At 41.1% G+C, this 25,030-nt stretch overlaps 2 protein-coding genes across 3 annotated transcripts in view; both read left to right on the top strand.

The window, feature by feature from the left end:
• The window catches only part of LOC107226430 (tyrosine-protein phosphatase Lar), a 472,005-nt gene that overhangs the window by 78,901 nt on the left and 368,074 nt on the right, over positions 1 to 25,030 (top strand). The gene's annotated exons all lie outside the window — the stretch shown is intronic.
• Positions 4,855 to 9,981, top strand: LOC124293021. The gene has a single exon (XM_046731917.1). The coding sequence runs from the start codon at positions 4,855 to 4,857 to the stop codon at positions 9,979 to 9,981; it is 5,127 nt and encodes a 1,708-aa protein (XP_046587873.1).

Genomic DNA, 25,030 nt, shown 5'->3' with positions numbered 1-25,030 from the left:
ACCGCGTTTTCACATTCGTTCAAAAACATGAAACAATTATCGATGGTAGAATTTGAACGGCTGTTGACGGAAGAGTAATACAGAACAGATTTGATCTGAACAACTACACAGGTAAATAATACGACGGCAAAACTGTTTTCCATTATCGTCAGTTGTGCAGTTTATCGAGTAACATTCATCCTGAACTTTTCACGGTGAAATGAATAGTGTGTAGTTTTCTTTGGAAGTACAACGGTAATTCGTTACCTTGAGATTACTTCGGAGGATACTTGAGGTGAAAGTTTTCATAAATGCAGTAAACTTCATCTCCATAGTTTTAAGAGTCGAATGAAATTGCTCTCCAAAGTGTACTCGGAGATGTTACGTCACTTTTGAAAAGGTTAAAGACTAATTGTTCAGCCACATTGCTGTTTATTACAGGGTCTTTGGGTAGATGTGATTAGGAGCTGACCGCAGTCACGAGTTGATTAAAACCCGACAGTCAAACATGAGAACGACTTTAATGAAGACAAGAACGAGAGATTTGTTAATAAAATGACAAAGGAAATGAAGTATCATGAGGAAAATTTAGCATACAAATGAGAAAGAACCGACCAAGTTAGTTTGGAATCGTATTTGAACATTCCATGCTGGTTTATAGCTGCGTTACGCACACGAGTAGTTTCTACATTTTTGTGCAAAGATAGGCAAAAACAGGTTAATTGATCGAATTAAAATTATTAGAACATCTTCTCTACGGAATAATAAACATTTTAACTGTTATTACCATAAATTCAAGTTGCAGTACATGTATTTTTGGTTATGCTAAATTTTTATTTCATGTAATATGGCTAACGAACATTTCTTTAATAATTTCACAACCGATTCCTTTAGGTTGAATTGAGTGTGTACTTGCCGAGATTTTAGCGGTTAGAATAGTCGTTGGGACTTTATACTATTCGCTTGTAGTAGTAAAGAAGTAGCGTTAAAACTACCTAAATTTGCTCCAGCGACCGAGCCTAACTGGGGGATCTTTACCCTATACTGGATGTAGTAAAAAGGGACGCCAGTGATCGATGACGTCATGAAACACCCCCGTGTTCAACCAATCTGCTTTTTCTTTTACCTTGCGGGCTTTTTGTCAGCGTTTCGTTTTTACTTTTTTTTCCGTCTACCTCCATCCTTTTTTACTAATCCCAGGGTCCCACTGCAAGCCACCCCTGCTTCTCCTTGGCTCGGCGAAAACCTCCAGGTCCGACTCTTCTCTACGCCTCGAAGGATGACAAGGCGTATAATACGTATTGTATACAAGTTCTTACAAAATTTTATCCGTCTCTCTCATTGTTTCGTTGGTTTTCACTGTACGGCTTAACTTGAACTGCGGACAGTCATCGGATTCGACAGCCGGTGATTTTTTCCATTCGTACCTTTCTTCTGTTTTTTCTTTTATTCTTTTGACGGTTTTTCAAATGCTTCATCAAGTGATGGTCGCTTATACAGGGTGGAATTTTTTATTCGCGCCAGGCGAAGATCTCGAAAACTTGAAAGGAAAATATTAAAAAAAAAAAAAAGACGGAGGGTTTCGAGAGAAAAAGATAATGCTGGTATGGATTTATTTGTGAATTGCGCCACTTTCAACAGTTTTTGAGTACATCATGACTTTGGATAGGGAACACATATTTTGACTATCATCATCTGATAGCGGGTTTGAAGACAGATTCAAAAATGTAAAAAAACAATATCTGATTTTCAAAATGTTTCAAAATTTTAGTACTCGAGCATTTTTTCTGAGATAAAACATCAATCACTGAAGTTCTGGTACTTTTTCGTGTCCAAGAGATTGTCAGAGACAGTTGATTACACCGAAAATACGATTTTTAATATTTTTGAACCATGGTCATTCACTGTTGAAAATTGTGAAAAATTTGATATTTTTTTTGTGTTTTGAATCCGTTTTCCAACAAGCTATCAGCTGGTTATAGTCAAAATATGTATTAATCTAAAATCACGAAAGTAGCGCAATCCACGAATCAACGCACATTCGCATTATCTTTCCCACTCGACTCGCTTGAAGTTTTGTATAATAAGTTTTCTCGTATCTCTTCTAGTTTCTTTAGAACATATCACGAATACTACTTTCTTTCGAAAACAATCCTCAGTTTTTATTTATCAATGAAAACATCCACCATAAAATGGGATAAATAGGAAACAATTGTTTTTTACTGTTCATAAATCTGTAAAAAATTTGCATCTATGATCGATAGTGTACAATATTGAACAATTACGAGAGCTGTTCGCCTCGTTTTTCTTCTTTATGGATGCCTAACTTACAGAGGGTTAAGAATTTTTCGGCCCGTAATTCCCCCCTTTTCACGATACAACAAGAAAATACCGTTTTTAGAGAAACAGCAAAACATGTTTGCTAAAGTTTTTCATATGAGATATGAGGTTCGTGAACTGGAATCACCATGGGTGTGACCGCCCAACAGCACGCTAATGTAATTGTTCTCGAAACCACGACTCTAAAAGCAGTTACACTCAACATTATTGAATTAAAGTTTACAGTAGTTAAACATAATTTCATACTCGCAGAGTTATTTCCGCCGATATTTAATCGCACGGCACTGGCCGCTTCATCGATCAATTAATTGGTTTGATAAGTTACCAAAAAATTTGAAATTCCGTTTCAATATAGGTAATGCGTGTCTTATTAATATCCCCCTAAGTACAATCCGATACTTATTTATACAAGCATCAAGTATACCCTACAGTCGATTACAGATCGATGATCATAAGGTACCGACGCTGACTGGATTTCAAGAGAAGTACCGATATGTACGGCGGTACATAATTATCAATTTATTATTCATAATCAAGAGGACCCCTTTGGCGCAACTTTGGCCCTCAATCCCCTCCGTAATTCGCGTATAAATTCAGCTATGTTCAGTGCCTGAGCGTCGTTTTGTGCCCGTGTCATTGCAATCTCGAGTGCGAGCCGCGCTCGAACGATTCGTCTCCGCAGGGATGCCAAATCTCGCGTAGATGAGGAGGCGAGCGCGCATCACGCATTTTTTTTAAAACAGTCGAGTTAAGTCGTCCGTCTAGTGACGATCGTGAGTGACGCCGTGCGTTCTCTTGTAACACAACCAAAAGACGAGAGGCCCAAATATCCTCTCGTATCGTTCGCTCCTCGGAGTAAGGTAGATGAGTACGGCCCGAGTGTCTCTCATTCTACACGGGACCGAGTGCCCATACACGCATACCAAGGGTCTTGCACCCTTCCATCATACAACGAGCCCGAGCGCTCTTGGTGTACTACCAACACCAATCATTCATACACGTTCGCTCTACGGAGTAAGGTAGATGAGTACGGCCCGAGTGTCTCTCATTCTACACGGGACCGAGTGCCCATACACGCATACCAAGGGTCTTGCACCCTTCCATCATACAACGAGCCCGAGCGCTCTTGGTGTACTACCAACACCAATCATTCATACACGTTCGCTCTACGGAGTAAGGTAGATGAGTACGGCCCGAGTGTCTCTCATTCTACACGGGACCGAGTGCCCATACACGCATACCAAGGGTCTTGCACCCTTCCATCATACAACGAGCCCGAGCGCTCTTGGTGTACTACCAACACCAATCATTCATACACGTTCGCTCTACGGAGTAAGGTAGATGAGTACGGCCCGAGTGTCTCTCATTCTACACGGGACCGAGTGCCCATACACGCATACCAAGGGTCTTGCACCCTTCCATCATACAACGAGCCCGAGCGCTCTTGGTGTACTACCAACACCAATCATTCATACACGTTCGCTCTACGGAGTAAGGTAGATGAGTACGGCCCGAGTGTCTCTCATTCTACACGGGACCGAGTGCCCATACACGCAAATCATACGAAATTCGATCGAATCGAATAAAACAAAAATCACAATACGAAACGAACTCGAGATCGCGGTGGCACGAGCCAAACGGGCTGTAATCGGCATATACACATTCATATACACAATCGACACATACTTTTATACGTTTACAAAATACACGTTCATACTTCGTGGGTTTTTATGCCGCAAGGCTTTTCCCACAAGAGCCAATAAACATTCATAATTCGATGGCTCAAACGCGAGAGTTTTTTTATTCAAGAAAACCTCAACCTCTATCCTTCACCCAAATAAAAAGGGTTCAATTCAAAACTACGAGGCAACTTCGCCTATGAAGAAGCTTCGACTATACAAATTTGGTGTCAGAATCGGGATACGAACACACGCCCGCATAGAGGACAAGAAGAAAAAGGTGCAAACGTGCATCGTATTCAATAAATCGTGCCACTCTTCGACTAGCCAGCCATCGTCTCCAAACTCGTCACCCCCCAGTTCGCCATCGATGGAAAACGATCATCATCTACAAAAAGATAAGTACACAAACGGTACAAGATTCTTAATATCGTATTATACACTTTCTCTGGCGTTATACGTCTTTCTATAGTTCATAACGTTCGACGTAGTCGAAAACACATTTCGGTCCAACGCACGCTTTGTGTGAAGAACGTAGCATGCATATATCCGACGATCACGTGTATAAAACATAGGTCTCGTTTTCTGTTATGAGAGTCTCGATATCTAGGCGTTGAAAGATAACCGTCGCACGGGGAGGTTTGTTTACACTTGACGCGGGCCGCGCTCGCTCTCTTGATCTTATACGGTGAAAGACGGACGAGTTCGCGCGCGTTTTCGAAAAGATACGCGCTGCACGGGGAGAGGCTTAGAGCCGACCCTTGAAAATCAGTCCAGCTTCGACATCGAACGCATAGACGTCGTATCCTGTTTTTTCTCGAAGATCTCAAATATTTGTACGCACAAGCTCAGTAAAATGGCTGCCCGCGTAAAGTTTATTAATCAAAAGCGTGCGACTTTAAAGGCGAACATTACCAAACTTAAGCGACTCACGGAGGACGCGGATTTTGAACCCGCGAACATAAAAATGCGGGCGGATCGTGTAAAAGAACAATTTCGAACATACGAGGAATTACACGATGAACTCGCATTATTAACCGACGGAGACGGTGACAACGTCGATGACTTCGACGAGTTGCAAGATCGATTCTACGCGATCATAACTAAAATCGAGACAGATTTATCATCGACAGCACCACAACATCCCGGTGTAGCAAACGTGACGTCGCTGCCGATCGACGGCACGCGTCGACTTAAATTGCCGGTCGCCGACCTCCCAAGGTTCGACGGCAACATCGGAAAGTGGCTATCGTTTAAAAATACATTTTTGACAATGATCGACTCTCGCGAAGACATAACGAAATTACAAAAATTCTTGTATCTAAAAAATTGCCTAGAGGGTGACGCGTTAAATAAAATTCTCATTTACAACGTGAGCGAAGAAAATTACGGGACGGCATGGAAGTTACTTCTAGATTCGTATGACAAGACTCGAATTTTGATAGTAAAACATCTCGACGCGATCCTCGAGTTGCCCGCGGTAAAAAAGGCGACACATAAAGATTTAGCGCGACTCGTCGACGACATGCGCCAACACGTGAACATGCTCGCGTCATTGGACGTGATACCAGATGAACACTTATTAGTCCGGATAATCGAGCGCGCGTTACCCAACAATATTCGGGTGAAGTGGGAAGAGACGCTCAATCTCGACACCTCGCCAACGCTCGAGCAAATTTACAAATTCGTCTCCGAGACCGCGTTTCGTTTATATACGCTCGAACAAGATGTATCGCGTTCCAAAACAGAGACCAATTACAAACGACCGCTTCCGAATTATAAAGATCAAAGCGGAATCAAGACACGACGCGGAGAAAATGGCGCGCGTACGTTAGCGATAGGCACGTCAGCAAAGTGCGTAGTGTGCAAACGGGAGAGTCATCCCATATACCAGTGTCGCGAATTTCAAAAAATGACGGTTCATCAACGGTGGAATTTCGTCAAGAGTTCATCGCTCTGCAAAAATTGCCTGCGCTCGCACCGCGGCAAATGCACTTCGACGCATTGCAAAAACTGCTCCAGGTTTCACCACACTCTTTTGCACAACGAATCTCCTGCTGCATCCACCCATGCGACCCAAGAAACGATACCATCGGATACACCTAAGTCGACAACAAAGGTAAATTTAACATGTAGCAAAATGATTACATACAGCTTCACGTCAAGGGCGTTACAGTCGCAGTTGATGCTGAGCGCTCAAATACGCGTCAAAGACTCACGCGGTCAATACCTAAAACGTCGCGCTTTATTAGACACTTGTGCGACAGCGCATTTTATCACGGAGGATCTTGTGAGAGAATTGAAACTACCGATACGCGCGTGCACGATCGCGGTAGGAATGATCGACGACGCAAATACAATTTCTAAAGGCGCGGTCGAATGTACATTTTATTCGATACACGATAATTTCAACAAAACTCTCACGTTTCTGGTCATACCGAAAATAGCTGATAACGTACCGAACGAAATCTTTCCTCGCGAATCAATCGACTTACCGCGGAATGTAAAATTGGCCGATCCGCAATTCCATTTGCCTGGAAGGATCGACATCCTCATCGGGTCAGGGACAACGTTGTCATTATTATCGATCGGACAATGTGATTTGTCCCGCGACGGCTGCGATCTCGTCTTACAGAAAACTCAGCTCGGCTGGGCCGTTGCCGGCGGAAAATCAAACACGACGGTCGGGAAACGAACGTCGTGCCAACTAACCGAATTAAAGGAAACAATCGAAAAATTCTGGTTGCTCGATGATGCAAACGCTGGTCAAAGAAAATTATCAGAAAATACAAGCTGCGAAACTCATTTCATTCGAAACGTCACTCGCGAACCGTCGGGACGGTACGTCGTTCGTCTGCCGTTCCGCAGCGCCGATCGAGACCTCGGTGATTCGCGATCTATGGCTTTGCGACGATTTGCTGGCTTGCAAAAAAGGCTTAACGCGGACCCGGTCCTTAAAGCGGAATATCATCGCGTTATGAATGAGTACATAGAACTAGGCCATATGTCACTCGTTGTCGACGAATCGCTACCCGGTTATTATCTCCCACACCACGCGGTCATAAAGGCGACAAGCGCTACGACGAAGACCCGAGTTGTCTTCGATGCGTCCGCCAAAACAAGCATGGGAGTGTCGCTTAACGATACGCTGATGGTCGGCCCGACTATTCAATTGAAACTAATCGAGCATCTTTTACGATTTCGCAGTTATAAATTTGTGATTACCGCGGACATCGCGAAAATGTACCGACAAATTTGGATCGCCCCCAGCGATCGTCGGTACCAACGAGTTTTCTGGCTCCAACAGGAAAGAATTCGCGTATTCGAACTAAACACCGTAACGTTCGGCGTGTCGTCGGCTCCGTTTCTTGCGATACGAACCGTACAAAAACTTGCAAGCGATGAGAGCGCGGATTATCCTAAGGGGGCCGAGGTTTTAACGCGCGACTTATACGTCGACGATTTGTTATCAGGGGCAAACACCTTTGAGGAAATCGTACAAATTCGGGACGAAGTGATCGAAATATTGAAGCGTGGCGGATTCGACATTCGACAATGGGCGTCAAATCACCCGCAGGCCCTAAATAATTTGAGCAAAAAAACCGCAGATATCGATTTTCTGACAGACGAAAATCCTGTGCACAAAACACTCGGTATATCATGGAACGCGCGGAATGACGACTTCCTTTATACGGTGAAACGTATCGAGCCCTCCGAGAAGGTCACAAAACGATATATCTTATCAGAAATCGTGAAAATTTTCGACCCCCTCGGTTTACTCGGTCCGGTGATTCTCACCTCGAAAGTGATTATGCAACGATGCTGGAAAGCAAAAACTACATGGGACGAGTCCGTACCCAGCGCGTTAGATTCCGCATGGCGATCGTTCGCGGAACAACTGTCATTAATCAACAATTTAAAGATTGACCGATACGTTTCGACAAATAACCCAATCGATATCCAGATTCACGGATTTTGCGACGCGAGTCAGACGGGTTACGGAGCTTGTATATACGTGCGCTCTTGCGAGCAGGACGGCGAAATTCGCGTAAGACTTTTCTGCTCAAAGGGACGGGTGGCTCCGCTAAAAGATCAAACCATCCCTCGACTCGAACTCTGCGGCGCTTTGACACTTGCTCGCTTATATCGCGAAGTCCTCGAGGTAACGAGCTTTCGCGTGGACAAGACAATTTTCTGGTCAGACTCGACAATAGTTTTACAATGGCTAAACAAACATCCGAGCGTCCTAAAGGTGTTTGAGGCACATCGCGTCGCAGAGATACAGGAAGTCAGTAAAGACGCGGAGTGGCGGCACATCCGGACTGATCAGAATCCGGCAGACGCGTTATCGCGAGGTCAATTTCCACGGGAATTTTTAAATAACGACTCGTGGCTTCGGGGGCCTGCGTGGCTAACTCAGCCCGAATCCGTTTGGCCGCAAGTCGCGGTAACGCCTCAGAAGGATTTACCGGGGATTAAAAAATCATTGTGCATGTTCTCGCAATCGCAATCGGAAGAAATTTTCAAAAATTTCTCGTCATACACACGATTGATTCGTGTCGTCGCGTACTGCTTACGTTTCTCACCCAACAATAATGTCAAGGGCGCTTTAACAATCAAGGAAATTGAGGAGGCAGAGTATCGCGTTATTCGATTAATCCAACAAGCGCACTTTCAAGACGAAATCGATCGTCTTTTATCCGAAGAAAGGGTGAAATGCGCAAAACTCGGATCTCTGAATCCGCGAGTCGACGAGAGAGGCTTGATTCGCGTCGGTGGTCGTATAAATAAGGCCGATATCTCGCTCGATCAAAGAAATCCGATCCTTCTTCCGTCGCGACATCACGTAACCGACCTTTTGATTCGTCACACGCACGAAAAATTCTTTCACACTGGGATCCAATCGACATTATATAGTATCCGGCAAAGATTCTGGATACTAGACGGCAGAAATCAAATACGTAAAGTCGTGCGACGTTGCGTGCGATGCATCCGGTTTCGGGCTAAACCAGAGACGTACAAGATGGCCGATTTGCCAAAATCTAGAGTAGACAATGCACCGCCGTTCTACCACACGGGAGTAGATTATTTCGGTCCGATACTCGCAAAAGAAAAGAAACATCGGAATCGGAGCAGCATTAAAGTCTACGGCTGCGTATTTATTTGCATGTCGACTAAAGCTATTCATATCGAGATCGCAAGCGATCTGTCAACAGACGCGTTCATAGCGGCTTTACGACGATTTGTCAGTCGTCGGGGCATTCCGGGCCATATCTATTCGGACAATGGGACGAATTTCGTCGGCGCGAACAGTCAACTTCGTGAATTTTACGCTGTCAGAGAGTCCGAAGACTTCCGTTCTCAACTGTACGAATTTACGTCGACCAGAAAAATTGAGTGGCATTTCAATCCGCCCCTCTCACCTCATTTCGGGGGTATATGGGAGGCGGCTGTAAAGTCGTGTAAACACCATCTTAAACGCGTCATGTGCGATTTTTTGTTTACGTACGAAGAATTGACTACTCTAGCAATCGAGATTGAGGGCATTCTCAATTCGCGCCCATTGTGCCCTATTTCCACAGATCCAAACGATCCAATTGCTTTAACCCCCGCGCACTTTCTTGTTGGAAGACCGCTCACAATGCTGCCGGAAAATGATCTTTCGCTTGTTCCAGACAACCGAATATCCTCGTGGCAACTAATCGCTAAGACACGACAAGAATTCTGGCGCCGGTGGCAACTCGAATATTTGAGCGAGTTACAAAAGAGACAGAAATGGATAAATCCGACCAAAAATATCGCGCTGGACACGGTAGTCCTATTGATTGACAAGAACCAACCATGTATGCAGTGGCGACTGGGTCGAGTGGTGGAACTACATCCTGGAGACGATGGCGTAGTCAGGGTGGTCACCGTAAAAACGACTCGAGGACTCTACAAACGCAACACGAGATCGATTTGCGCTTTGCCCATAAGCGCTTGAGATTATCGGGAGAATTCAACGAAAACGATAATTTTCGAACTCTTCTCAGTTGAAATTTACAATTGATTCTTTCTAATTTTTCAAATTCGAGTTTTCGATTCATACTTACGCAAGATTCAGTCAATATACTATGTAGATGTAAGCCAAGGATATTTCTTCAAGGTCATATTCCAATTAATTATTTACTCTATGCATAAAATATCAACTTTAGACTTAAGGTAATCGCTGTAAAAGGATCAGTTATAATAAGGTTAATGACATGTACTACTATTTGCATAATTTTGTTCGTTAGCACTCCCAACGGGGGGAGGGTGTTCAGTGCCTGAGCGTCGTTTTGTGCCCGTGTCATTGCAATCTCGAGTGCGAGCCGCGCTCGAACGATTCGTCTCCGCAGGGATGCCAAATCTCGCGTAGATGAGGAGGCGAGCGCGCATCACGCATTTTTTTTAAAACAGTCGAGTTAAGTCGTCCGTCTAGTGACGATCGTGAGTGACGCCGTGCGTTCTCTTGTAACACAACCAAAAGACGAGAGGCCCAAATATCCTCTCGTATCGTTCGCTCCTCGGAGTAAGGTAGATGAGTACGGCCCGAGTGTCTCTCATTCTACACGGGACCGAGTGCCCATACACGCATACCAAGGGTCTTGCACCCTTCCATCATACAACGAGCCCGAGCGCTCTTGGTGTACTACCAACACCAATCATTCATACACGTTCGCTCTACGGAGTAAGGTAGATGAGTACGGCCCGAGTGTCTCTCATTCTACACGGGACCGAGTGCCCATACACGCATACCAAGGGTCTTGCACCCTTCCATCATACAACGAGCCCGAGCGCTCTTGGTGTACTACCAACACCAATCATTCATACACGTTCGCTCTACGGAGTAAGGTAGATGAGTACGGCCCGAGTGTCTCTCATTCTACACGGGACCGAGTGCCCATACACGCATACCAAGGGTCTTGCACCCTTCCATCATACAACGAGCCCGAGCGCTCTTGGTGTACTACCAACACCAATCATTCATACACGTTCGCTCTACGGAGTAAGGTAGATGAGTACGGCCCGAGTGTCTCTCATTCTACACGGGACCGAGTGCCCATACACGCATACCAAGGGTCTTGCACCCTTCCATCATACAACGAGCCCGAGCGCTCTTGGTGTACTACCAACACCAATCATTCATACACGTTCGCTCTACGGAGTAAGGTAGATGAGTACGGCCCGAGTGTCTCTCATTCTACACGGGACCGAGTGCCCATACACGCAAATCATACGAAATTCGATCGAATCGAATAAAACAAAAATCACAATACGAAACGAACTCGAGATCGCGGTGGCACGAGCCAAACGGGCTGTAATCGGCATATACACATTCATATACACAATCGACACATACTTTTATACGTTTACAAAATACACGTTCATACTTCGTGGGTTTTTATGCCGCAAGGCTTTTCCCACAAGAGCCAATAAACATTCATAATTCGATGGCTCAAACGCGAGAGTTTTTTTATTCAAGAAAACCTCAACCTCTATCCTTCACCCAAATAAAAAGGGTTCAATTCAAAACTACGAGGCAACTTCGCCTATGAAGAAGCTTCGACTATACAGCTACCTGGATACGTGTTATATTTCATTTGTGATACCGTTCATCGAGTTTTCACAGATTTTTTCTTTTTTCCATTGAGAATGAGATTTATGAGGACAACACATGGAGAAGCAAAAAAAAAAAAAAAAATGTCGCGTTATCATTCTATGAAATTATCTCACCCTTGCGGTATCTGTTACGTATATCAAACATCCGCCGTGTAATTTTCACCCCACGTTTGTATTGTCTTTATGTCGCAGGTATGGGGAAAAAATGCTTTCCAATCTCGATGCTGAAAATTCAAATCTGAAAAAAAAAAAAAACTGTCGGATATATGAAAATTTAATTAAACCACCAATTTCTAGACAAATCATCAACGCGCTGAACGATCTCTCTTTTCGATACTCTAGAAGGTAATAGCAAAGTTTACCAGTGTTGAATTGTCGCGTATGAATTGAAGTCGATGCGAAACTTGATACGCGTTTCATATACGTGCTAATTTCAAAGCAATACAGTGCGAAAATTTGTGCGGAAAATTCCCAACACTGAATAATTAGTATCGATTGATTTTTCAATCACACCATATTATAAACGGCAGGCCTCACTATTTTTCCATCAACTTCGTGTTTTTGCTTTTTTTCGCAAGTATCTCCTTGCTGTCATACGCTTAAATATCTTTCCGAAACCTGATTTTCAAAACGTGACTAACGTGGATACGATAGCCATGATATAATGCGGTATATCGGACCTGATATCAGTAGCCGTTTAGTGGCAGCGATAAGTTATTCGAAGTTGAGGCGTCGGGTTGTCATCGCGTAGCTGACGCGCGCAGGAGGAGCTGTCAGCTCCCCGTCAAAGTTGTAAAACTGTACTAATAACGTGAACCCGAAAAGGAAAGAGCGGCGAGGAGAGCCGGAGGCCCTTTTCCACCCACTTGAGCCACGGCCCGAGTGTTTCGATCGATATTCAACACATCGATTAGCCTTCGGCCCCAGAGAAAAGCGATCGAAGCCGAGTGACGGGGAAAAATCCACCTAGGGGTAGAGTATGCATGCGAAAGGTCGTTTCGCGAGGGACGGGAACTAATTCGCAACAGAAAGCCAGGGGCTAGGCCTTGCAGACTCTTGCCGTCAGCCGCCTTTCACCGCGAGCCTAAACCAGGAATAAGAATGGCTGCTTAGCCTATTTTGCAGAGCTGGTATTACAGGGTGGGTGCTAAGTTGCACGGGGTGGGAGACGAGAATGAGAAAAGCAGGGCGTCGACATAAATGGATTTATCAAAGTTTAAAGTTGAAGAAAATTGAATAGTTGGTTTGGTCGAGGTTTGCAAATCACCCAAATCCTTGTTTCTAAAAGGCGGATAATTGTACAAAACTATCTATTCAAATGATGTAGAAATAATCCTGATTCAACGATCTGTTATTCTGGGCAAACAATGAATATGTCAGGAAGTAAAACTGTACAAAAGTTGATGAGCTTTCAGTTGAACGAATGTCATAGAAACTAATTATGTTGAGATAATATATACGCAGAATCTGAAAAGCTCAGCGATATGAAGATTCAAAACAAAGAAAGATCGATTTCTCGAACACTTATTCGTTTCATTGGTGTTTTTTTTTTTTATTTTCCTCACTCCAAATCTAAGGTCAAAAGTATCAGAATCTAACGAGGAATATAATACATATAGTGGGTAAAATGTTAGGTTCGTATGACTTTCAAAAAAATTTCATAAGAATTAAATTGAGGAAAATATTCGACGTCGATTCAATAGTCGAAAAATAAAAGATGTACTTTTAGTATACTGTAGGTGGCACTATCATGAAAAGGTAAATTTTGCGAGCGCCACAGCAGGGCACAGATGTACATATTTTGAGTTATTATGTATATTTTTTAGAATAAAAAAAGTAGTCGGTAGAGGTTTTTTTTTATCCTAGCGGTTCTTACGAGAATACACAATGTACTATACTTATGAAAACCGTGTTGTAGAACCAACCTAGGATTACGCTAACAATGTTAGGTATTTTTCTTTCTTCTACATTAACTTCAAGCCTCCTCACATCCCTGCTCTGTTTCTTTTCCTCTTTCTACCCGTCCTTTATACCTAGGAATCCTTATACCCAATGCTTGTGACACACAATATTTGTAGTCTCTCTTTCTCGTCTGGATTCTCAAGAACTTTATCACGAACTTTTGCAAACTGGTCTCTAACAAGGATAAGCAGGCCACACCAACCGTCAACTCATCTACGTCTCTCTTAATGTCGAATAACGGTCTAAACTAGCCTTTTCTAGACACCCGTTACAACTATCACCATTTATTTTACATCATGAACAATCATCACATCTTACATATTTAATAAGCCAATTGTCTTGTTATTCGTCAAGTTCATTATACATCGAACATTATTTCTTCTTCAAATTCAGATCATGCACATTTCAAGAAATTGTGTGTGAAATTGAATATCAGTTGTGAATATCATCGACTGCAATACGACATGATAATATTGTCCCTGTAATGCCTGTAAGTCACATTACAATGTTCCGTTAGACATTTTTTTGATATTTGAATGATATATTTTTTCCAATTTATTCATCATAGTTGAATTAAATTTCATTATTATAATTCTTCATTGAATTTATTCATATTTGCGTTAAATTCACAAACAAATAATGCTCATATGGCATGTTTTGTATCAATACATCAACACACCGTGCGCGACGTATTCAATATCCGAAGCCGTGAGTGAATCGATTTTATATTAGAACAGATTTCTTTCAGACTTGCTTGAAGTTTGTTTCTACTGTCAGTTCCACAGACGGCCACCAGACGCGTAAGCGAGTTTGACGTGCTTAAGACCGAAAAAAATCACGGCCATAAACAAAAATTGATCTCGACATTTACTATGCGGTTACTCGTAACATGTTTTTTTACGCTTCTACCACATAGAAACATTGAGAATAATTAATCACATGAAACAATTATCACATAGTGGAAGTATTAGATGTCAGACTTGATATCACATTTCTTACGCATTTAATTTGTTACGGCCAATCAAGTGAAATTCGTTCATTCCGATTCACAAAAAGGATTCAGCGTTATTTGAATTTCATATTGCTTTCAACTGCCGTGCTTCTTGTTTTATTTATTGGGTATCAAACCATTCATCCATTTTGAATATATACGCATACTCATTGTCAAACTTATTTTGAACACACTGTTGCGACATCGCTCCGTAATATTTTTGCAATGCTTTCCGTTCTATAATGAGATTCATGGACAAATTTGATCAGTAAGGGTCCCTGGAACACAATATTTTCGTCCTCCTTTTTTTATTCATTTCACTGATTTACCCATGTTCAAAATTCAAATTTTGTAAGCATAATCATCGAATGGATCCCGAGTGATGGATTTCAAGGGTCGATGATCTCCCTACTGAAACGTGTACTTTTGTTTCTTTCTCATGCTTCAGAAGTTGCAGTGTAATTATAGGTATATCTTGTCTGTTTATGCATACATTGTCGATTCCACATTATGATTACGACACCATGACCCTTCTGAACTCATTATAGCTCGAGTGTTCAAGCCATGATATTTCTGTAATTAGATATTTTGGCCACCGTTGTTTTTTACATTTTTTAAAATTTTCCATCCCATGTTCGCGGTAATTATAATTTTTGATCTTCTGATATTCTTGTCGTTGGGCCGTGGCTGCAAAGCCTTGTGCAGCTCACTTCACCCCCTCTTATCTCATTTTCTGAAGCTCCAGTCGTTCTCGTTTGAGCCTACTCTCTTCGTGGACTTTTCTCCCCATTGTCCCTTCTACCAAGGAGAAAAGAAAAAGCTAAGGGTAAGGAGGGATGAAAAAAACTGCGAGAATTAAAAACGAGAACCAGTTTGCGGACCGCGTCACGGGACAAAACCATTGGCCACTCATCCCCTCGTCGCCTCCTGGCGAGTTTCAGTTGATTTTTAAACTTTACTGGCAGGAATTGCTTCGGCAATTTTGTTATATTCCCCGCTAATGAAACATGCGTGCCCCAAGCTCTCTGCCTTTTTTCGGCTATAATAAGCACAACTTCGCGAAATCACAACGTGTATATAATTCTGCGTTTTTGTTATTACATTGATTTTTCATCCGCATCTTGAAAAGATTGAGCTCTTTTGAGGTGGAGATAAAGGACTTAATATTTACGCTAAATATTTCATTTACATTTTCAGTTATAGATTGTAGCTGTTTGAGTATGATTATCACTTGAGATGAAATCGATTGAAAGTATAAAAAAAATTCTCCACATGATTCGTATGGTATTTTTATTTTAAAGCGTCAAGGCCTGCTGACAAGCTTTTTAAATTTCAGAAAATTCTCACAGTATATCGGATCGTTTGACAATACCGCAGTTATAATACGTTATGCATTTTTGTTTTTGTTTTTTTTTTTTTTTTTTTCATGTACGTCGCCACCATCTGCAGCAATCCCTTATTTTACTCGAACGAATCAGCTGACTTAATTTTGTTGATTTAATAATGTTTATCCGACTACTGGTTACTTTTTTCATACTTTTGGATTGAAACTGTGTTTTGTAAAACAAAAAGAAACTTCGAGACTGGCAAATTCTTACGATGATCATAGTTCGTATAACTGTTAAGTACATGGGTTCCGAAACAAAGTGTAAAAAATGTTCAAATTAGAAATACGATACTTGACGTGTGGATACAATCACATCAACTCGGAAATAAATACCCAACAACACACCTAATTTTATATATTTGCAATAAAGGTTGCAGAAATTACAGTAGTTTTTTCCGCAAAATTCATGAGATTTTTTATCGTTTAATTCTGTGGAACCAAGTCTTCAGTGGCAATAGAATTTCAAGTTCGAAATATACTTACTAGAAAGTCAAAAGTATTTACGACAGGGTATACATTAGGGTGTTTCAGAAGAAAACAATTTGCGATTTTTCACCGTGACACCTCCTAAAAGGTTTGTTTAGGTTAAAAGAAAGTTTCTGCCGAAAGATGAGCGTTCTACGTTATGTAGAAGATCGCGCTCAATTGATTTTTCAATTTTTTACATTTTTTTAAATTACGAAGAATCGTGTATATGATTTTTTTTTTTTGCTTACATCGCACGTTTGTAATATTAAGTTTCCAGTTGATGTTTGAAAAGTGTATCCGATGACGTTTTCTTTATTAATTAAATCTCATAATGTAGTTGTAAATTAATATGAAACTTTAATTTGGGAGAATAAGTTTCCCGGTTGATGTATTGATGTGTTACGGACCGTGATTTTCATGAACACGTTTCTTCACAAATTCAAGAAAATGTGAACGAAAGTAAAAAATAAATGAGCGCCTTTTTCCACATAATGTGGAACAACTCGCATTTTGACGGAATTCTTCCTTTAGCCTAAACAAACTTTGTAGGGTGCGCGACGGTGAAAAATCGATGATTATTTTTTTTTTTGGAAAGACCCTAGTATACACATTCTCTCTTAAAAAACTGTTATTCCCAAACAACCGACTCCACGCCCAATTGTCGTTGTTGTTTCGAGTTTTCGAATTTATTATACCCATAAGCTGCCAAGACAGTTTGTACCAAAACTTGTAAATGGCATCGAGGTTGAAAGGGAGCTGGATATAATAGGGGTGAGAGGCGAGCTTGGACTTCGGGGAGTAAGTAAATGAAACAATTCAAGGCAAACGAAAGTGTCTTGAGCCTACGTGCGAAGCCGCAGATCAGAAAAACCGCGGTCTTGACGTGTGTGCTTTAAACATTGCGTAAAACTTTGTCTAAAGTTCGCGCTCAAGAGCCGCTGGCTGGCAATAAATCGGTACGATAAATCGACCTGCGTAGCAAACTGTCATGTTATCGCAAGTACATGCGAAGCCAACGACGCGACGCCGCGACGTCTTCTTTTACTTTTTCTTCTTCGTCTTTTCTGCTTACTTTTTGTTCCTACCACTTTTTTTTTACTTTCCTGCTGTACCCTCGCTCCATCACAGTAAATGACGCTACGTTCAAGAATTTCCGCCTGCCAATAAACATAATATGCATTGAATTTTATCGGGGGTGAAGACCGTAATTTTATTTTCTTTTCAGCATATTGTGTTTTTTTTTTTTTTTTTTCATTGTCATCAATGTCACGCTGCATGAGAGTCGCGTCAAAGATTCGCGCGAAGCTTTTTCGTCTGACGTTATCTTCCGACCTGCGTGACGATGATTGGCCCTTGGTAAACGTAATCATATTTAACAACGCTGGCTAACCGCCGACCTACAGCTTATACACCTTCGAGTAAAAGCGATTCACCGCTCCAAGGGCCAGAGTGAAATTCGGAAAAATGACCCCCGACTTCACAAGATTATAAAAAACAAAAAAACAACAAATTTTCATACCTCCTTAAAAACTGTAGAACGTGTGTAAAATGCCCCATTTTCGAACATTGTAGTGAAATGACGTTGGCGCATGCGCACAATTGAAATACTGCATTTTACGCACTACGGCTTTCTTTGGCGCATGCGCACTTTCGAACCGTTCAATTTTACGCACAGCGTCATTGAGCGTAAGTTACCCGTACCCAATTTCACGCCCTGTCAATAGCACCTTCATTGCTTGCGAAATCAAACTTTCCTTCACATATGGTGTGGGAAAATATAGCTGTGTTAATAACGGGGATGGGTGATATCTAACTCCTGTAATTGCAGCAGTGGTATTCATGCAAACATAGCACTTGGCTTTGAGGCTCACGCTGCAAAATTCGCACAAATCGGAAATCGCCTACTTTCCGCACTTGTTAGTGTGCAAAACACGTATTTCGCTGAAACCTGACAGGTTTCATGATAAAACTTTCAAAACCGAGCCCGATGAAATTAAGCGTTGAACAAGAGAGAAAATGAAAGAGAAATAGAAGAATAGCTCAAAATAAAATAGGAACGAAAACGTGAATTAATTTGAACCACACCGAGACTTTTGAAGCATAGTCGTTGTAATAAAAGAATGAACGCATTCTAGACCGATCTTAGAAAAAACATGGATGTGTAGATTTGAAAAAAGGACTATTACTCCGAGATAATTATCGCAGTTCAGCGGGTGTAAAAACATTGGCAAAGAGAATAAACTAATTTGTCCATCATTCGTAAATTTAATTTGTAACGGTTAATCTACATCTCTGCAGGCACCCTAACGATCCCTGCATAAATAATTATAGACCTGTGAAAAACAAAGAAGTAGAGAGAAAAAGAGGAAGAGAAGCAAAAACAACACGATACAGACAGAGTAAATAAAATAATCGGGCAACCTAATTAATCTCACCGTGCATATATAAACGACTGTGTGTGAAATAAATGTACGTACACATACGAACTGTGTACATACGCTTCGAAATTATGACTCGCGTGAACTTTCAGCCACACTGGGTAATTACCCCTATGTACGGCTGGATGGAACCGGCATTAGTAACGTGGACACGTATGTTTCCACTCGTATCCCCTGTAGCACGTAGCCAAACAATAATTCTCGATCCTTGATACGTGTATCACACATAGACGGATGGTCAAATTGATATAGGCCTTGCATCCAACCCCCGAGAAACAGATCAACCGGTAATCTTGTGAAGGAGAAAGTAATAGAAAAAAAAAATTATTCCGAGCAAAATAAAATATTAAAATTATGAATCTAAGATACGCGAGTTATTGTTCTCTTTTGTCGTTTTCTCTCCCTCTCTCTTCCACTCGTACGGTGAGGTAAATATTTTATTTTCTCTTCGAAGGGATGTAAAAGTGATCCGCAAAGTGGAGGATTTATCATCAGTACAGTACAGGGAAAAATGTGGGGAAAGCAAAAGGAAAGTGTAAAATAATAATTTCAAAGTTTGTTTGAAACTGATTCGACTGAAAAAATTATTCTTCGATAAAATCACAGATTTAAATTGATAAAGCCTTATTATGATTGCCATTGGAAAGGTGGGAGTATTTCATCTTACTGAATATCGTCGAATTTTCATTCAAATTGTAGCTTATTTTTTTCTTTAACAAGGTTTCGAATCGCCGCAGCGATAATGCATTCTTTAATAAATAACGAACTCGACCCTATCAATTGGTACGGATTTTTCAACCCTGATGATTTCTGATGATTTTAGAAGTTCAAGAAGAAAATCTATCCGGCGCGATTAGTAGAGCATTGATTTATTAATAGGACGAACTCTTATTCGTGAAAATCAGATAAACAATATCCAGCGTCCGGTCAACAATTTGGGAACAATCTGACCGATGTTGTTCAGAGTTCAATTATTGTCCTTCTTAGTCGAGATTCACATATTTTCATCATCTCTCCAACCAAAGGAGACTAATTTGGACTGTTTCAAACCGGAATCATTCAGATTCGAATTCATTTTCCAAGCCTCTGTTTCAACACCTTTCCCGACCCGACTGTACGTATGACACTTTACTGAGCTGAGGAACGAGGAGACGAATTTGTAGGATGAATGGTTAGCCGTACGAGAAAAGTCAAGTTGGGGTTGATATCTGCGGGGTTGAGAAAGTGTCAACCTGGTACTAGGAGGAGCAATTAAACGGGGAGTAAATATAAGATGAGATGCGGAAGCGGTACTGATGCTATATCGTCCCGTTAGCTAAGCGATAGGCAAGGGTGTGTTACAAGTACTTAATTAATTTCTGCCAACTCCAATAAAACCCGCATGTATGAATTCATAATTATGCTAACGTGCAGCCAGCTCGCTCGGCCACTTCGACCAGCCATCCAGACACCGCAAAACCCCCTCCCCCAAATCGAATCTCAACGCTAGCTCACCAGCGAATTTGCAGGCCAAACGTGCGTGAAGGGATTGTAGAGTTAAACTAATCAATTCAAATGCTATGAATATCAAATTGTCCGCTATGCGATAGCGTTTAATTTTAACGCGTAATGTGATACATCGTAATTTCACATGACTGGAAAATCGCTAACAATTAACGATTCGTGGAAAATAACCAATATTCCAATCATTGGAGTTCTAGTCTGAGATCAAGGCAAACTGTGAACCGAAAGAAGAATGACTTGTCTATTGATGTTGAGGAAATAGTGAAACTGCAAATGGAAAACTGGTTTCACGCCAAGGTTCATACAATTTGTCATTTCATGGTTTCTTCACTGATGTTTTTCCATCGAGTGCAAAGCACTTGATAAAAATATATGGCATTCCGAGATTGCAGTTTTTTTTTTTTTTTTTTTTACTTACGACTGTCCTAAGAATACAATTTTTCACTCATAGAGTGACCCATTTTCTTTAAGTTCAATTGAAAAAATAAAGAAATAATCAAGGCAATACTTCAACACTTTAACAAACATAAACCCACCAAGCAATTTACGTACGTATCTTCCAGTGCAGCGGGTTTTGGAACGCGATTATAGACGTAGGAATGAATAATCATCGTTCCGGAAATAAGGTAATGTCTAGATACAATGGTGTACAAGCAAGGCTCACAGGTTTGAATAAGGTACTTAATCCCGCCTACTACTAAAATCTCGCATCATTTCCGTCCGGCGGATTAAATTCCCGACTTGAGTTTATGCCTGCCTTACACGTATGTATAGGTATTTATATGTATGGCGGTACCAATACATGTGCCTACCACACTTGCATATAGGTGTAATAGACGTTACATACAAGTGTGCTCGTATATAAAATACACGTAAATCCACCAACACATACGCAGATTCTCAAGCTGTGGGGCACGTGTCAGAAAGTTATTGATCGGAATCGGGTTGGGAATGGTTTAGGTTAGCGATGTCGAGCGTTATAAACATCTGTCGACCTCGTCACTCCCCGAGACGTTGGAAAGAAAAAAATTTCTACAAATAATGAAAAGGTAGAATAAAAGAAACAGGCAAGAAACGACGGTGTAGCTGAAGAGAAGAGAAATCGACAAGAACGACGGGTGAAAATGTTTCATTGGTGTGGCTGTAATAACGAGGAAAGAGCAACAGCGTTCGAAATCTATTGAAATACCTGTCTCCAGGGATTCGCTCGTGGTGAAACACTAGCATTCGAGGTCTGCGTGTAGCGAAAATGAACGAGAATTTTTCTAGTGGAAAGAAACGAGAATGAAGTCGAAAAACGTATTGAAAATGAAAGTCGTTCGATTTCAAAACTTAGGAGAAAAGTATTCGACATGTACCGCACCAATTTTGTCTAATTCTATGATATGCCGTAGTAAATGAAAAACATAAAGCACAGATATTCACATACCAATTCAGCTGTTTACGGGGTAAAAATCACCCCCAAAGTTTACAGCCAAAAATAAGGGAAGCAGCGCTTGAGGGTAAATACGCAATAACACAATATTATCATTTGGTAACAGTGACTGAGGTCCAACTGGTTTTATACAAACATTTTACGATATAACCGAGCAATTTTAAAATGGTGATATCAAATGGTTCAATTAACACGTAAAAAATACGCGTCAGAAGTTTTCTAACGTACTGCAACATATCACAGAATGACGAAACTCGGTAAAGTATACTTCGGACATTATCTTTGTTAGCGCCGTCAGACCCTCTTAGGGGATGAATTTTGTAGCGAGAGAATTGCTGGTCATTACCACTTCCAAAATTTCACCCAACTCAGAGAAACAGAGTGTAAGGGAATATATCTGTATGTATATATCTTGATGACGTTCACCTGATCCTTTTAGTGGATACGGACTTGCATTGCCTGGAAAAAGAATACGACGAAAAAGAAGAAGACAAGCCAGTTGAAGGTAAAAAAACATATCCGAATGAATCCGAGATATGCAGTATTTTTTGTGATTTCTATTTCCCTGTGACATTGAATATCGTAAAAGTAGGTAACAGTGTCAAACTGAATTCCAATGCTGATTCTTGACAACGGTCTTCCAATATCAAACGTGTTATTTGCAGGCTTTCCGATTATCGGTTCAACTTGGATTCGACGCTAACTGCATTCAATCAAGTGAAACAACTCCCAATATGCAGATTTACTAGTGCAAATTGGGTAACCTTGAAAATCAAAGACTAACATCAAATTATTGTAATTAATACCTGTCAAACCTAATCTGATAATATTGCCTCAAGATATCGGTACCGCACCACTATGACTACGGGCATTCAATTATCCAAGTATAATTAGTCGGTAATTATAATAATAATAAACAATGATCCATGCGTGTTAAAAGGGATCAGAGAGACAGTAAAACTTTCGGGAGTCACGTATATAACATGTAATATTCAAGTGCGGTAATGAAGTGAGCCAAAGACTACCTATTCTGAGGAACCAACCTTTTTCTTGTAGCAGTTGGTCAGTCCCATAGGAAAGCCGAAGGGCACAAAAGATTGATATCAAAGATACAGCTCAGAGTATAATATTTTATGAACTTCATTTTTTCTTCGTTTGTACAAAATTCATCTTACCAAAAGGTTGCACGATCGATATAGCAGCTGAACATATCAATAAACTGATAGCCATAATACTTACAAGCTCTTGAACACAAGAATTATAAAGACGGAACGGTGTTAATATGAAGAATAATGTATGTGGCAGTGGATCTGTTTTGTTTTAGCAAAATCTCACAAGGAAACTGTGGGCAGAGTGGATGCGAGAAAACATGCGACGGAAGTAGAGAACGACTTTGATAACACACGTCTGTAGGAGAGACCAACTTTTATTTAGAAACGCGTGCTAATCGTTCGATTGTCCTCGAGGGACACTGACCGAGTGTGTATACATGAATTGTAGTGTGAGTGTATGCGTTTGCTTGAGGTGAGAACCCGATGTAAACTGAAGACGGCTGTTTCGGAATCGTTACGAATGCACGAGTAATAAGAATTCCTATATTTAGATATGGCAGATTTAGAAACGCTCGAGATAATTTGTCTTTTGCCGGAACAGGATCATATGAGTCAACCAAAAAACAGATTAATTGTATCCATATAAGAAGGTGCAATTCCGTTATCGTTTACAAGGAAAGTAACTTTAACTAGTCACTCACCTTCTGATGGAATTTCAGACATAGTTATATTACTCCGTGTACTGATTAAAATGATGTATGATAGTTGAGTCGTAAAGACTTGGGAGCCGATCAAACAAATGAAAGAAAACATCTACTACTAAATCTGCCTATGTCATTCGAAACAAGCAGATAAATATAACAATAATAATTTAACAATTGGATACTCGTGGAATAGAAGTTGTACTATAACGAACATCCTCAATTCCATGTCCAAAGCAGATTGTACGCTTACACTATTCACGTTCTCCGAATGCATCGTTGGAATCATCGTGGTAACATGAGTTGTAACGATATTGGAAAAAGGACTTGACTGAACGTTCCGAGTTTTGAGCGCTTACATTTGCGTAACTACTTGCACGTCAGGAATACCCGTGATAAACTGGATTGGAATTGAACTGGAACGCTGCTTATATATCCACAGAGTTACACCCGAGCGTGAATTTCTTGAAATTCCATTCATTTCTGTTCAGACTTCTGTACAGAGAAAAAGTTTGAAAGAATTGTGAGCAATCGCGTGCAGCTTGAAGAGTGGGATTTTAATGTAAATCAAAGGGACAATATTTCTTAAACGCAATCGTCAATCCTCGATAAGTTCAGTTCACCGGGGTAAGAAAAAGTGTGGCATTATTCTTGGTAGGTTAGTTGCTGTACAGCTGCAAACTTCTCAAAATACTGAACATCCAGTCAAGTTCTGACTGATTACCGCCACGAAAACATGTTTATCGTGATGATTGCAGCGATGCGTTTGGAAAATGCAAATGATGTCAGCGTACTATCCGATTTACACCATGAAATCGAGGATGTTGGATATTTTCGGGCAAAACATCCTGTCCGCAATCGATTGGAAAGTCCTCGAAGGCGTCCTAGGGGCACAATTCGGACCTTATTTCTCGTGTGTCAGCGATACACGACTTAAGAGCCAGATAGGGTGAGATTTCCCTTACCTATCCCCGAATCGAACTAGGATATACCGGCTAACTCTGACTGATAATAATTACAAGGGAAGAAGTGCAGGAGAGGAGCACAAATAAGCCTTAACTAAGGAGAGATGTCGATATTGTTTATACTATTTATTACCTTGGCTGGTGATAATATAATTCCAAGATGGTCGTAAATTTTCTTTTGGCTCTCTGGCACTCACACTCCCACTCACTCCACTCTCGATACTTGACGCTGATGGGCGTCCGAACTCGTCGGGTGTTATGATCTGACTGACTAAGCTGTCGTTCGGCAGAAAGCAAAGGTTATTTATTCGCAACCCCCCCTCCTTGTTTCTGTTCTTCTCTTGATCTAAGATACGCGGACTAGATGTACTTTGAATTCGTTCTTGGCGTTACCTCATTATTTAATTTTCATTGTTGTTATGATCTGCTCGGTTTTAACGAAATAGGTAGGTTTGGTGGTAGAACTTTTTTTGTTTTTGATCGGCTTCT

This window comes from Neodiprion lecontei, chromosome 2 (assembly GCF_021901455.1).
Source record: "Neodiprion lecontei isolate iyNeoLeco1 chromosome 2, iyNeoLeco1.1, whole genome shotgun sequence".
NCBI classification, from domain to species: Eukaryota; Metazoa; Arthropoda; class Insecta; order Hymenoptera; family Diprionidae; genus Neodiprion; species Neodiprion lecontei.
The sequence above is the reverse complement of the archived record's forward strand: the minus strand, read 5'-3'. Positions and strand labels throughout refer to the sequence as shown.

What these genes read in the sequence shown, in the direction of transcription:
- LOC124293021 (XM_046731917.1), top strand. Translation starts at nt 4,855, where the DNA reads ATGGCTGCCCGCGTAAAGTTTATTAATCAAAAGCGTGCGACTTTAAAG.